Raw genomic sequence first — 15,997 nt, forward strand, 5'->3', positions numbered from 1 at the left:
AGTAACCTTTTTTAAAATTGTTTATTTAATTTACGATATGTTTTGGGCATGATACCATTATCAAGTATTATCATAACAATTACTATAGATACAGTACAAATAATTGCAACTGATTCACTGCAACCCTGGGTGGATCCTCGGCTGCATACAAACGGTTTACAACCAGAACCAAGGTTCAATATAGTTCATATTTACAACCATACAATTAGTACAACCGTAATATTTTATACAACTGATTGAAGTTTTTTCAGCTATTGATTGATAGTTTGACACCTTGGGAGACCACACTCCCCTATTTCGGAGTATGTGTAACCTTATCTAAATTTGGGAGAGGAATAGCACAAGGTTACCTTTTTTCTATCATTTTGATGATGTAATTATTGTATGAATCAATAAAAAATCTTCAAAAAAATACAATATTACAGCCGTGTATCCTCGGTTGCATTCAGTTTCAAAAAAGAATCAAGGTTCAAGATAATCTATCGATGCACTAAAGCTACGTTTACATCAAAGTTATTAACAAAATCTTAATAACTAAATCCTTATAGATTCTATTAGATTGAACAAAACTTATCATACACATGATGAACATATGTGTTTGTCAAGTTCCGTTCAATCCAATAGAATCTATAAGGATTAAGTTATTAAGATTTTGTTAATAACTTTGGTGTAAACGCAGCTTAAGCTTACTCTATTCGGACTTCGAGTAGCGATTTTAATATATTTAGAATGATAATTTTTAGAATTGATTTCATTCAAGAGAGGTTATTCATGAATTCAATTGATTTTAATGTTACCTTCTGCATCAAGAAGACGAGGAATGCCCAGTTCTGAGTTGGCAATGTCGAAAGCATTGTTGAGGTTGTCGATGTGTTTGGTGGGGACCAACGCGTTGAAGTTGATCAGGTCTGGTCGATGGGCGTGGATAAGAGCATTGAACCCAAGACCGCTTCTCCAAGAACCTGTAAGAGTATTGTAAGAGTATTGGAATAGTTATGAAAAATAAGCAAATATAAAATTAGAAAATAATGTAACACTCTTGAAAGCATAAAACATTAACCTGCAAAGTTATTAGAATAGTAATGGAAAGTACTAAAAAGCAACGAGAATGGAACATCAAGAACATTAGTGTTAGGCCTAAGTCTGCAATATAAACCACAACAAATTCCCATGATTGATATCCACAATATTGCAGATGCTCAAATTCCACTCTGCCTTTGAATCCTATTATATTAAGAAAGCAATTTCTGTATTTTTATATCTGGTTATTTATGTTTAACGGATCTCGAAAACGGCTTTAACGATTTTCACGAAATTTGGAACATAGTAGGTTTATGATATAAAGATTCGATTGCACTAGGTCTCATCCTTGAGAAAACTTGCTGAACGACATTAAAAGGATAATTCATCCTTGGTTGAAACAGCTGTGGATAGTAAAAAAGTGAGTATGTGAAAAATCAAAATATCGCATCCCCGAAATTCATAAGATGACGTATAGCCAGCTGTGAAATAAAAACACGATCATTTTAGAGAATTGTGTTCTTTTTATCAATAAATAAATAAAAATAACGAGCAAAGCTCAGTGCTCCAATATTTAAAATAAAAGTAATAAAATAAACAGACAGAAAGATGTTTATTAAAAAAAAATTCTAACAGAGTTAGAAACTTTTTTACATCTTTATTGGAAGTATCCCACAAGACACGCAGCTTTGATTATAATAGGATGGATGAATCAGAATGTAAATTTTAGTTTCAATGAAACTATTTCATTCCAATTATGGTTATCGCAGTAAATAAATTGTTTTTGTTTTTTTTTTTAATAAAGTGAATAGGTTACATATTTTTCCACAAGTGTTAGTTTCTTAAGCTGCGTTTACACCGGAATTAATAACAAGTTATTAACTTGACTGAATCGTCAAAAAATTCTCTTGACAAAAGTTAATAACTCATGTTTCCAACAGAAAATTCCTTGTTATTAACAAGATCTTGTTATCAATATAATTGACTTCCATATGATTTCATTTAACGAGACTATTCATATGATATAACAGCCGGAATAAAAAGCAAAAAAATGTCTTCAAATTTGAATTGAAACATGTGTGTGATCATTAAAATAATGATCTTCATCTGATCTAATGTAAATGAATTATAATGCGTTCAAACCAGAGTTTAAAACAAAAGTTGTCAACATAAGTTAATAACATTTTCTTTTGGCTGCTAGTTTTGTTATCAACAAAAGTTAATAACTTTGTCACGTGTTTTGTCTGCAGCTGTAGTTATTAGGGAACAGCTGTAGTTGTAGGGAAGGGATGCTGGGCGAGGGGGTTGCGGGGAAGATAGTAAACTGTTAACAAAAGTTACCGACTCTCGATGGATAACATAAATCTTGTTAATAACAAAGAATTTTCTGTTGAAAACACGAGTTATCAACTTTTTTCAAGAGAATTTTTTGTCGATTCAGTCAAGTTGACAACTTTTTATTAATAACTCATGTTATCAACTCCGGTGTAAACGCAACTCAACATGATGTTATTAACTTTTGTAATTAACATCAGTTGATGACAAAAATGTTAAAAACTTGTGTTTTTTACAACTCCGGTGTAAACGTAGCTTTACACTACTTATTTAAATTTTAATCGAGAAGCTCAAACTTGACGACAAGTTTAATTTGGAAAAACAATGTTGATAGGACGTTTTTATTTAGAAAAACAAATAAGTTATAGAATACACATGTCCATGTTTCAAGTTGGTAGGTACTTCATTTAATTTCATGCGAAGAGTTATTTGATTTGACATAATCCAAATCATAACTTTTATCAGTTCATCAACCCACATTCCAAAGTGCAATGGAATTTTTGAAATGCCTTTATTAGTTCAAGTATAAGAGGGTTTCACAACTCGAATTCCGAAAAACTCCAATGATTTTGAAAATGTCAACAAATGTAACACACTTGACAGATGTCATAAAAATGTCTGTTGTAAGATACACAGCAGTTGATGCATTATCTAATCATGATTTTATTGCACCAAGCTCTTAAAATGACAGTTTTCCTCTCGAAAGGAAACTGATTGGATTTTTTCAAAGACAATCTCAAGTACTCTACTATTGCTCAACACTCAATTACTGTGATGAAATTCACGTTAAATTGGCAGAATTCCTTATAAATTACAACAACGCTATCCATTTATTCAATGCTGGCCTGAAGTGAGTCTCTCTTGCTTATCATTGTACAGCTTATCTCGAGTAAGAGTTTTTTCGAAACGTAATTTCTATTTTTAGAGGCATCATTTTTAAAGCTTTGGTATAATTCAAGGCTTGAATAGAACTGATATGAATTGAGAAATTTCTGGAAGTTTTTGAGAGAGGTAGGAATTATATTTATTCTCTTACCTGAGAAGTCTTGAATATTGACACCAGGGTAGCCATTTGTCTTTCGCTGACACCACAAAAGCAATGCATCTTTTGCCGATTTCTTTTCACTGCTTTCGTTTTCTTCATCCTGAAATAATAAATAAAATAATTATATTAATATATAATTGAATTTTTATATTATTACAATAAATTATGTGATGTTGATAAAGATGTATTTGTAAAATATCTCCATTTGTTATGACATGGGAACATTGCCACAAACGATTGAAAAATTGAGGATTTAGAAAAAGGAGTTGAAGATTTATTTGCTTCATTATTGTGTTTTTGAGAAAGATAGATTTGAGAATATATTTCGAATAGATTTCACGGAACCATCAAGGAAAATCTCTTCCATCATGGAGTCAAGAGTTCATTGAAAACGTAATTCATTTGTTGATTGTTGACAATTGCAGTTTACTTGGTGTATTTTAATACTTTCTATTTCATGAGGTTGTGTTTGGGCATTGGGTGAGAAAGTCATAAATACGCTTTTAGAAGCATTTAAAGTAAGCAGATGTTCATCGAGCCATGATTGTGCTACTATATTCGAGTACAGTAAAGAGACAGTTTAAAGATATACTTGTAGTAATCATTTGCTAGGTTTGTTTTACTATGCTAGGAAATTATGATCACATTACTGTATACGTACGGCTCTGACATTTCTTATTCTAAATTTCTTTCTCGAATAATACAAATTTAAGGATTTTTCCTACACCTTCAAAATATTGGTATTATTTTCAATTCATTCACGGCGATCAGATTTGTAAAATCAAATCAAAAATAATATTACTATTTCAAATCAAATAAAAATAAAATACAATGTGTTCAGTATTTTAGTGAATTCATAATAATTGTTGAAGATTTTCAAGTTCAAGAAACTAGGTTTCAGCATCGTATATCTAGAAATATTAGAAACATCAATTTACTTACGACATCAATTTCAATCTCCTGGATTTGAAAGCGGAGAATTATTGTCCATATTAATCCTAAAATGAGGCGGCGGTTTCCGTCTACTATGTCTTCTGCTCCTATACTTTCCAGTCTTACCTGAAACGAACAAATAAATTTTATTTTAATAAAATTGAAACATAACATCATTAGTGATTACATAATATGCCATCGGAATTCAACTTTGTTGAAGTACCATAAAGTCTCTAATGCAAAGAGAATCTGTTATAAAAATTCACAGCCAAAACTCATTCATCCAGTTTGGATAACTGTTGATGTGATCATTGTATAAAAAAATTATCTTAAATTGTGAATTTGTTACTCAAACAAAATCCATCTTTCAGAAGATATTTGAATGCTTAAGAATTCGAGAAACGTTAAAGCCTTATTTGTTTGTGTGAATAAGCATTTTATTTATTTATTCATTCATTGCACATAGCACTATATTAATCATAGTTATAGTTATGACATTGGAGGAAAAACTAGGCTGAGCCTGTACTATTTCTCTCCAAAAATTTTGAAATAATGTTTATGTTGTCCAAAGGTTAAGTTTATGAAATCACACACTGCTTCGTTACTTGATTTTCGGTCCAGGAATAATGATTTGAAAATTTTGAATTTTGAGTATTCAAGACAAGTCTTAAGCTTCATTTTATTAGCTCGAATTTATGAGAATAGGTCGAAAAATATTTTACAAGTAGAGAATTCTGATGACATCATATCAGCAAACAATTCACATTTCAGTTTGTTTTGCAATCTTACTTGCAAGCACTCCTTCCACAAACAGATACCGCACCTCAACATATTCAATATTTATTCAACAAAATTTGCATGAAAGGTGTGTTTTACGATAATTATTATCAATAAGTTGAATACACTATGCGATAGACAAGTCAAATTCTGGAATGAAATGAAAGTAATGCCACATTGTTATAATTTTTGCATATTCATAGATATGAATATATTTAGCTCATACATATTTTTGTTTGTTTTGACATGTTTTTTATTTATCAAAGTTTGGGAACAGATTAGTTTTGGGCTACTCCTGTTGTTCTTTATCGATCATATTCATATGAATTGTGATTGTATCAACAAATAGGTAAATAAATAAAAATTGATTAGTGAATAAAGAAAAGTGAAAAATTAATATCTTGCTAATGATATTACTGCATGGAATATAGAAGGTGTACTTTAATACATTCTTCAATCTTTACCCACACTTGTGGGATCGATGGCGTTAAAAAAGACTTTGAAAATAACTATAACAAAATAAATAATAATAATAATAATGATAATTAATAATAAAATGCACTTTGAAATATCAATCACAATAAAACTCCATTAAAATGCTCTTAATAATAGGTACTCGAAATTCATTTTTTTATCACCCGTACTTAAATGAAGCTATTAATCAATCACCCTCCCTGACTCATGATATCTATTTCATTTCGCCGCTCAATTAAGGTCATCTTATTTCTCTCTTTCTCACTCACTCTCTCTCTCTCTCTCTTCCTTCTAAGCTCTCAGTCATGGCAAATTTCGCAACCCCTCCCTCATTTCTAAGACGTTATTCATGTCATGACCTACCCACAATAATTAATTACACTCGAGCATGTAATGAAAAATAAATGACCTGTTATTATGTGAGTTAGGCTCATTATGAAGGCTCTCATTGAATGTTGCCACAATGAAGATGATGGTCATAAATTAAGCTAAAATTTAAGTACTAAGTTGATGGTATGAATGGACAAGTGGAATGTTGGTAATCTTCACCAGTAGTCACTGTAAAATGTTAGATTTATGTTGGTACTGTGTTCAAGAAGTAGCTGATAATTTACGACTAATAAAGTAGAGCTGAGGACATAACATGATTGATTTTTCCAATCTTGATCGACCACACATTGATTTAATCGATTTGAACAATCGACAATCACTATCAATTGAATTGAGTAATCGAACAGTCATATCGATTGACAGCGATTTCTTCTTTGTTAATAGATGTAGCTTTACTACACACACTACAACACAATGGGAGATGTCCTCAACACATAATAATGTATATTATCCTATATCACCAATTAAACTATAAACCAATCAAGTTAAATGCCCCAAACAAACCAAATTTTCTCAAAAAGAAGAAACTAAATGCTAGTCTCAATGACAAGAGTCTTACCCTAAATATTGAGTTGAGAGAAGTTATAGATTCTTAGGGTCGGTGTCCGAGTTCGGGATTTAGGTAAGTTCTAGACTTTAAAGAATTGGAGTCAGAAAATTAGTCAGAAATCGTTATTTTCTCATTTCTATAATATTGGAAACGTTTTTCCTTGATGGAATTAAACATTCCTATTCAAAATAGCTGAAGCATTACACTATTTTCTCTTCATTTTATTTTGTGTTCAATTTTCGTGTTTTTAAAAATTAAATTAACTTGACTATGACTAAGACTTGCGACTACGCCCTGCTTCGGAAACCCAGTTTTCTGACTACAGCAGTTCAAAGTCTGGAACTTAGCTAAATCCCGAGCTCGGAAGCCTGCCCTTAGTATACTTTTATAAAATCAAGTATAATTATTATGACTGATAGGAATAGTAAAAGAATCCTCAAACTACTTATAAATAATTGTTAGTATTATCGAAAGCTTAATCCTTGCTAAGGGCAAAAAGTCAAAATCAAAATATCCCACGTAGTTCACAATGGTTCGAGATCTGATTGTGAATTTCTAGAGATTATAATATTTTTCAGATGATAGTTACAGAGAATAATTTATCTTTACTTTTTTAGGAAATAGACATTTATTTTTTAATTAAATGTATTCTAAAAAAACAAATTAAAGTTGCGTTTACAGTAGGCCTATAATCAATAAATATTATAAATCGATAGAACCAATGTCTAAAACTAAATCAATCGATTTATTGAAAATAAATCAAGCTACTATGAATCTCTTACGTCTAGGTCTATATGCAATCACAAAATAGAAAGGGAGAGAATGATTATTATCCGATTAAAAAATTTCTTTCAGTCTGAAGATCCAATCTCATCTTCATTCACAAGCATCTCATAATCACAGGCCTACTGCATTCTGCAAATCACTCTCACTATGCATCTTCACACGGTCGGAATTTCATCATTTATTCATCAGCAGAAAGAGATGGTAACATGAGATTTATGAAAGAAAGAGAAAGAGAGAGATCGAATGAGTGTGTGGGAGGAAGAGAGAGATAGAGTGGTAGTGAGTGAGTGAGTGAGAGAGAGAGAGATAGACAGACATCAGAGAAAGTGTGCGAAAACACCGCGACTTGTGCATGATGTTCATTCAGAAAGCAGTAGATTGAATAAATACAGACACAGGAAGAGGCCTACAGAGAGAGATTCATCTCAAACTGTCATCATTCCTTTTAAAATAGCATCAATGCTTCCCATTAAACTTAATGCTGACAGTTTCTAAGTGAATCTTACTGCATCTATCCTGAATTCTAGGGTATTTTAAATGTCAGCATTCCTAATATATAAACTTAAGGTTTCCCATTCAACCTATGCTGACAGTTTAAAGTGAATCTCAATGCACAGTGGAGGGTAACCATCACATCATGCAATGCCGGTTTTTCGCATACAGCATACAGCAATGCAATCTCATGAATTATTGTAATGACGTTCAAATGCTATTCGCGTATGCGCAACCGTTTCACAACAAAAACAGAGTCGGAGAAAAAGGAGAGAAAAGATGACAGGGCAAAAACGCGTCTGTCGCCGATTACGACCTTCACTCTTGTCCAAGCGAGACAAAGTCGAAGAAGACATCCAAAACAGAATGGAGAGAGATGATGGGTGAGGACAGTGAGAGGGAAAGAGATAGAAGGAAAAGAGTAGTGATTGGACAGTGATATGAGGAGAGTGAGAGAGAGAGAAGGAATCCAGCCTATCAGTGAGTGACACTTTGGTACAAATCAATTGCGAGTGAATGGTGAGGCCGGAATCTGTGCAAGTGGTTTGAAAGGTCATTATAAAACAACCAATAAAAATGTTCAATACAGGTTGTTGTTGGTGTTACCATCGCTACGTATCCTAAATCTACTTTGCATCGTTCACATACGGTGAACGAATTGATCATAACTTTCAATCACATTAACGACTTATTTTTAATTTGAAACTAAATATGTTAATCAATCAGAGGAAAAAGTAAAATGAGTTTCAACTATAAATACAGTAAAATAAGAACGAAAACCACCTGTGGTATAGGAAATGAACAGGTCAAACAAGATGATAGATGTCAAATAACAAATATTTCTGAAAGTGAAATTGATTATTATCATCAATAGTCGATGCGAACCATAGGTTGGTGGGAATTTCTACCATTATGTCACCTCATTATTATCACATGGAAATAAATTGGAAGTTGCATCTGTTCAAATACTTATAATTATTATTAAACGAAAATCCCAAGTGAATGCTGTAAATCAATTGGGATTTTATGTTTAATAGACAAATAATTATTCATTATTATCAAATAGCAGGTAACACGTGCTCCACACCGCAAGGATCTATTTTAAAACTTGATAAACTGAATACTTGAGGTAATGAAATTTTGAAGAATTCAAAATTGGCCTATAACCATCCCCGGTTAAAAAATTTCAAAGTTGAATCAATTTGATGAAGATAAATCAAAAGTTGAATCAATTTCAAAGTTAAATTTCAAATTAATCAGTTCAGTAGTTCAGACGTGATGATGCGTCAAACATAATATTTTTCCTATCCCGTACGTGTATAAGCCAGTTCTTTTCTTTATTATACTACAGTCAAGAAATAGTTCTGATGATGAAATATTATCAGTAAGAATTTTCCAAGAAGAAATAAAATTAATTTACCAAGTTGATGACATTATTGAGAAAAAGTTTTCACAATAATGTCTATTTCCATTGAATCATAAATAATTAGTGAAAATTTTAAATAATGATGTGCAAATCATGTAGTTGCTTCAACAAGCGTACTCAATTAATTAAATTCAATAATTAGAGCATTATCTATGTATATATAAATGAATATCTGTTTGTGTGTTAGTTTGTTTGTTCCCTAAAGACTCGAAAACTACTTGACAGAACGGCATGAAACTTTGGGAATATGTTGTGTGAATATTGGGGATGGTTTCTGACCAGAAATTTGAATAGGGGGCTAATAATAATTATTTATCAATCCATTTTACAGACCTATGTTTTCGAAATTTTCGGCCAAGCGGCTACCTATAATTTAGCATCTGAAGTTACCAGCTGTACAATAAACACGTCACCCTGTGATAAATTGTGTACTGGTATTAAAACGGTAGTTTGGAATTGAAGTTAGTGTAGTTGATTGGTACCAGCTGTAGATAATCGTTCCTTAGAAGACCTATAGAAATAATTATCACTCCCCTATCATTGAGAAACTGGAAATGTTGGAAAAAATTATTCATCTCATGAAAGAGAGTTGTTCATACTGCATTCATTAATTACTGAAGAATGACAGACTAAATTAATTTTTTTTAAATTTAGCTTAGCTTATATTCATCCTAAAATGGAAGATGGAAACAATATGGAATTCTGTGTAATTCATCGTACATCGCATATTTCCTGGACCATCTATTGACAATCAACAACTATGAAAACATTTAATTCATCTTTGAAACACTGATTTAACCTATCTATTTTTTTTTAATTCAACACTTTACTGATAGATATTACTACCAATTGATTGAGAAGAATATGTTTTCGGAATAATAGATGCTGCATGAATGAGAGCACATAGGAAGTCCGTATTGAGATGTAAATGAAAATATTGATTGCCAGATAAATTTCATGATTCACCAAATAAAGTCAAGTGTGACATGAGATACATTGACTTTTTGGCGGTACGAAGTTCGCCGGGTAAGCTAGTAGCACAATAAAATCAAGACTGATGATGCTATATAGATTGCTTTTATATAACACGACCTATAAGATAACATTATCATCAGATGAATTCATTATCAAGCCTTAATATGCTAGTATTGCGCCCCAATTCTAGCTAGATGAATAGCCCATATAGCTTGCATATCAGTTTGCATCATTGAATCAAATATGCATTAGAACCAACACACTTGAGGAATTTCATATGATTCCAAGCACTCTCTCACAAAGCTTTCAATAGGACCTCCATAATTCATCACCGAACAAACGAAACAGACCATATCACCTATATTACATCGAAAAGAGATATACATCACACAGTAATTCATTCCGTTCTCAAACAATGCATACTGCACTCTCGTATATCAAATAATCTGCCAAATACGTTTTGTTTGAATTTGAAATGCGCTTAAAAGAGAACGCCCAATCAAACTCCTCCCATAATTTCACTCGTAAACAAACCAGGAACATAAACTAGAATCTTGTAAGATTTGAGACCGATACTTTACTTCACTTGTAAACAAACAAGACCATAAACGAGTGAGGACTTTTGTAAGATTGAAAAACACGATGAAACAACAGAAAAAGTAGTCCAACGAAAAGCAAGTCATGAAAGTGAACAACTTTCGATGGAAGATTGATGAAAGCTGTCATTGGACAAGGAGCAGTGACAATAACTCGACCTACATGCTTTCAACGGAAAAGACGTTCTTCACAATACTCGAGATGAAGACATCTTCATTTCAATTTGAAATTCACAATGGTCTATGTAAATTGGCCAATTTCAAGGTGATTATGAAGCGAATATTGAAAACTATACGTGTTTTTCATTTACAGCCGAGTTTTGTTCAGTACATTATTTAGTACATTGTTCAGTACATATATGGAAAGAGTTGTCATACTTGTGAACTACTTTGAAAGAAGTCTTGTATTTTTCTTAATCCATCACGAACTGTTATAAGTTTCATAATTTTTTACTACTAAAATGACGACTTACAGACTATAATAATAAATTGTGAAAAATATGTAATATTCACTCACTATCTGGAGCACATTACAATCTGGAGCATTTCGTTTCACATAGGATTCATTGTCAAAAGTCTCTATTTCACATTATTATAATATTGTGAAGAACCCAGAATTGAAACTTGACCGTTAGAAAGAAGAATCGCTCAGAGTGCCAGGATGAAAGAGTATTGGAGACGAAAGCGGGAGACCAACGTAGATAACATTAATAATGATTGCGTTTCGGATAATGGTTAATGGTGAATTACTGTGGTCCTTAGGCCTAGTTAGCCTATACAAAAAAACAATTGTGACTTGAGTATGCACATCGTCGTTTTAGTGTTAATACTTTGAGCGCGTATAAATTATTGGATACATTGTTGAGTCCAAAGACCCTCAAGACTTATTTTAGACTAGCAGGTAACCCGTGCTACGCAAGGGTCTAATTAAAAACTTGTCCTACTGGAATCTTGAAAACTTTGAAATAGGCCAATAACCGTCCTCGGTAAAATGAGAATCTATAAGCAAAATTTCAGGTTAATCAGTCCAGTAGTTCAGAAGTGATTATGGGTCATTCGTGAATTTTCTATCCCGTACGTGTATACAGGGGTGCCCATCCCAATGGTCCATGTCGCAAAATTCCCCCCCCCCCCAATTCTTAAAATTTTGTATCCATTTAGGTAGGTACTTAAAAACTGTATGTTGAAAAATATTTTCCAAAAATCCCCCCCCCCCCAAAATTCAGCCTCATGTCGCAACTTGCGACATCAAAACATGCTGTGGGCATCCCTGCGTGTATAAACCAATAATTCTTTCCTTTATTCAATTCAATTCAATTTATTTATTCACACACACACACATAAGATACATCGATATGAAATAAAAATTAATTACATCAATAAAAAAACATTTCAGTATAAAATAAATAACATAAATATGAGAACACATTACAATATTAGAAGGCAATTTATACATGTTATGTGGTGAAGAAGGGTAGAGGATCAAAAGTTCTTCCAACTGTGACTATCCATGTCATAGGAAGGCTTTTGATCCTTGGAATTTTTGGAAAGGATTGGGAAGGGATGTGATAGAGCACAAGTAGGGGAAATGAGCGCACTAATCAGAAAAGTTCTCTATTAACTTATTATAGTTCTCAAAGGTAGAAGAAGTAGTTAATTTTGATCCAAGCATTGATATCTGTTTTTACTTACATCAATAATTATATTATTTACTTACATCTATTATAATATGATAGAAGACTTTGGTTAACAAATGTGTCTTTAAAGAGGTGTAGCAATATCATTTTTGAGATCTTTCTCTACGAAGTTCAATGGATGTCGATTTTAGACAATTCTTGCTTCTCATCCGACAGAATCAGCTCCACAAAATGGCATCTGTCCATACGCTTCAGCCAATGAGAGCGCGTTGTGGGCGTGGACTAGCACTAGGCACCTGGAGTGTACTCGCACGTGATTGGTCGACGATTCATATCAACTTCTCAATGTCCTTTCCAAATTCATCACTTTTTCCTTTCCATTTTCGTCACAGTATATAAGATGCACTTCAAACTGCATTGGTTGAATTTGATTCATTGATATTATTTAAAAGGAATGCTGGCAGTTTGGGAAGAAATATCTCAGTAACTGAATATTTAAAAATAAAATCAATAATTGGACGGCTTTGTGCATGAAGGAACCAAGTGCCAGGTAACCCAAACCATAGAGAAACTATAGCTTATGATTCATTTATATTATTTGATTCATTTAATTTGATTCATTGATATTATTTAAAAGGAATGCTGGCAGTTTGGGAAAAATATCTCAGTAACTGAATATTTTAAAATAAAATCAATAATTGGACGGCTTTGTGCATGAAGGAACCAAGTGCCAGGTAACCCAAACCATAGAGAAATTATAGCTTATGAAACTTATGTTATTGTTTATCTATGCCTAAACTGAGTAAATTGACCTCAAAGTTTATTATGGGTCCTCAATTCTAATTGAACATTAAGGGTGGGCACACAACAGGTAGTCAAGACTAGTCACGATTAGTCACAATACTTCACATAGTTGCTTATGTAGCAACACACACCGATTAGTCATTGCAATTGGACATGTCTTCATAAGCAACTATATGAAGTATTGTGACTGAACGTGTTTGATCATGTCTTGTCTTGACTAACTGGTGTGCGCCTACCCTAAAGATGCGTACAGATATACGCGCCGCGAACATAAGCAATTCACTTTTAATCAGCTGACTATATCTGTATTTTTACAGAAACGGTAAGATACAGATATAAAAAGCTTGGCATCAGCTGATTAAAAGTTAATTGTTCATGTTCGCGGCGCGTATATCTGTACGCACCTTAAGAGTTTGAAATAAATGCTACATGATGAATAAGATTATTTCACGTTTATTGATATAGTTTTTATTGAATATAGAATAAATTTAATAGTATTTTTAGCAAAAAATGGTGCTTGGTTCCTTTATGCTTGATAGTCAATACTACATTAATGCCCAAATGAATGTATAATGCTATGCCTATGTTTATTATGCTTATCATATGTTAGTTGGATAAGACCGATTCAATTCCTGAGAATTTCTTTCTTTATTCAATTGTTACACTAATAAACAATCACTAGTTATTATTACTTGGCCGTATCTTATTATTATTCAAGTTTATTTAATATCCACTTCCAGGATTGGTATCTATAGTAAAGTTCACTATAAGATAATTATTCTAGTGCTTAGATACTTCTAAGCACTATAAATCATTCCTTATACAAATAATATCAATACTTCCCATTCATTTAATGCTGACTATTTTAAGTGAATCTTAGGTCTACTATTATAGGCGAGTAATAGCTATTTTATGTGAGGCTCGTGCAGTTTAGTACATGGTGAGATTCACTTTAATACTATCAGCATTGATGTATTATTATATACTGACAGTTTCAAGTGAATGTTAATATACACAATACTGCAAGTTGTAGGACACCCATAATGAATGATGTCCACTTAGCTATTCCAAACATTCCAACGATGAAAGAACCGTTCGACGTTTTTCACGTTTGCTTGCCATTACATGTTTTACATGACACATAATCATGCGTGTCGATATGTTAGTTTATTGTCACGTGATAGAGAGAGAGAGTGAGAGAGAATCGGGAAGAGTGAGTGTCCTAAGAATCGGAGAGAGAGAGAGATAGATAGATAGATGGAGAGAGAGATTAGATTAGAGTGAGAGAGAATCGGGACAGAGAGTGTCCTATAGAATCGTAGAGAAAGAGAGAGAGATTAGATTAGTGAGAGAGAGATAGAGAAAGAACGATGAGAGGGACACAGGGAGTAACTAGCGTGTGTTGGGTGACAAAGCATCAGTAGACGACGCGTGGCTCAGTTATTTATTAGGAAGCATGTAGCATCGCTGATGAACGGTAGTTGAATAGTCTTTTGTTTTATGAACTAAAAGAATTAGTTGAATTAGTGTCATACTAACATGAATACGTTGGTTGCATTACAAAGAGTTTGGGTTAATTCCTTTATGGAATTTATTGTCTACAATTTTTAAAAATGCCTACAAAGCAGGGCTGATTGATTGATTGCCTTTATTAAGGGCGTAGTTAGGACTCCAGGTCCTCTCCGCCACACAACCCTTCTGAGGCTGGTGATACTCATGCAATTGTACCTATTCCAAAATATTTTTATTGATATTAAGAAAATTGTATTAGTAGGTACAATTTCATAATGTAGCATGCAGCATCGCTGATGAACGGTAGTTTGTTTTAGTCTTTTGTTTTATGAACCGAAAGAATTTGGTCAGATCAGTGTCATACTAACATGAATACGTTGTTTGCATTATAATCAGTTTGGATTAATTACCTTATGGAATTTATTGTCTAATTTTTAAAAATGACTACAAAGCAGGGCTGATTGATTGTCTTTATTAAGGGCGGAGTTAGGACTCCAGGTCCTCTCTGCCACACAACCCTTCTGAGGCTGATGACACTCATGCAATTGTACCGATTCCAAAATATATTTATTGAAATTAAGAAAATTGGATCATAGTGAGGTTCACGTTATAATGGCAGTGGAGAAAGATAGGATAAAACCTTTCCGATCCTCTGTCTTGTCAATGCATTCTATAGACGGTAGGTGATACAGGTTTATTGATGTAATATTAACTGCTCATTCTCGTTTAAAATAATCAATTATATTTTATTGAGCAAGATATTATATTTTTCAATAATTTCATAATGAATTTTCATAATTAAGACGAAATATTCTGTTAATTGATTCTACATTGTTAAAAGACGATCTGGCAATAGAGCAAAGCGAGAAAGAGATAGCGCTATCCGTTTTGTTGAATGATAGACAAGGATAGCAATACTATTGCTATTCAAACACTGTCATTATAACGTGGACCTCACTATAGAAGGAACAATTTCATGATGAGATATCACTAGCTAACGTTTTTGGAATGCTAAAAAGATGGAACTCGATTTAGGAAACAATTCTATTCTTTTTCGTGTAAAGATTGAAAAATCTGGTGTGGTAGGCCTACACTCACACAACTTTCCTTGCCCATTGATCTATAAGCCTCATTCGAGGCTTATTACAAAAACGAGGATAATTTCGGGGAATAACATTATGCCGATTGCCGGCTAAATAATTAAAACTATGATTATACTATTGTTATTGTTTTCAGAGTACATTT

General features: G+C 32.7%; 1 protein-coding gene across 1 annotated transcript in view; it reads right to left on the reverse strand.

Annotated features, from left to right (window-relative positions):
- The window catches only part of LOC111057644 (spectrin alpha chain, non-erythrocytic 1-like), a 404,931-nt gene that overhangs the window by 97,629 nt on the left and 291,305 nt on the right, over positions 1-15,997 (reverse strand). Inside the window, 3 exon segments of the mRNA XM_039433618.1 lie at positions 798-962; positions 3,392-3,500; positions 4,343-4,459. Of these exon segments, the coding sequence (XP_039289552.1) occupies positions 798-962; positions 3,392-3,500; positions 4,343-4,459 (391 nt within the window).

This window comes from Nilaparvata lugens, chromosome 7 (genome assembly GCF_014356525.2).
Source record: "Nilaparvata lugens isolate BPH chromosome 7, ASM1435652v1, whole genome shotgun sequence".
Classification (NCBI taxonomy): Eukaryota; Metazoa; Arthropoda; class Insecta; order Hemiptera; family Delphacidae; genus Nilaparvata; species Nilaparvata lugens.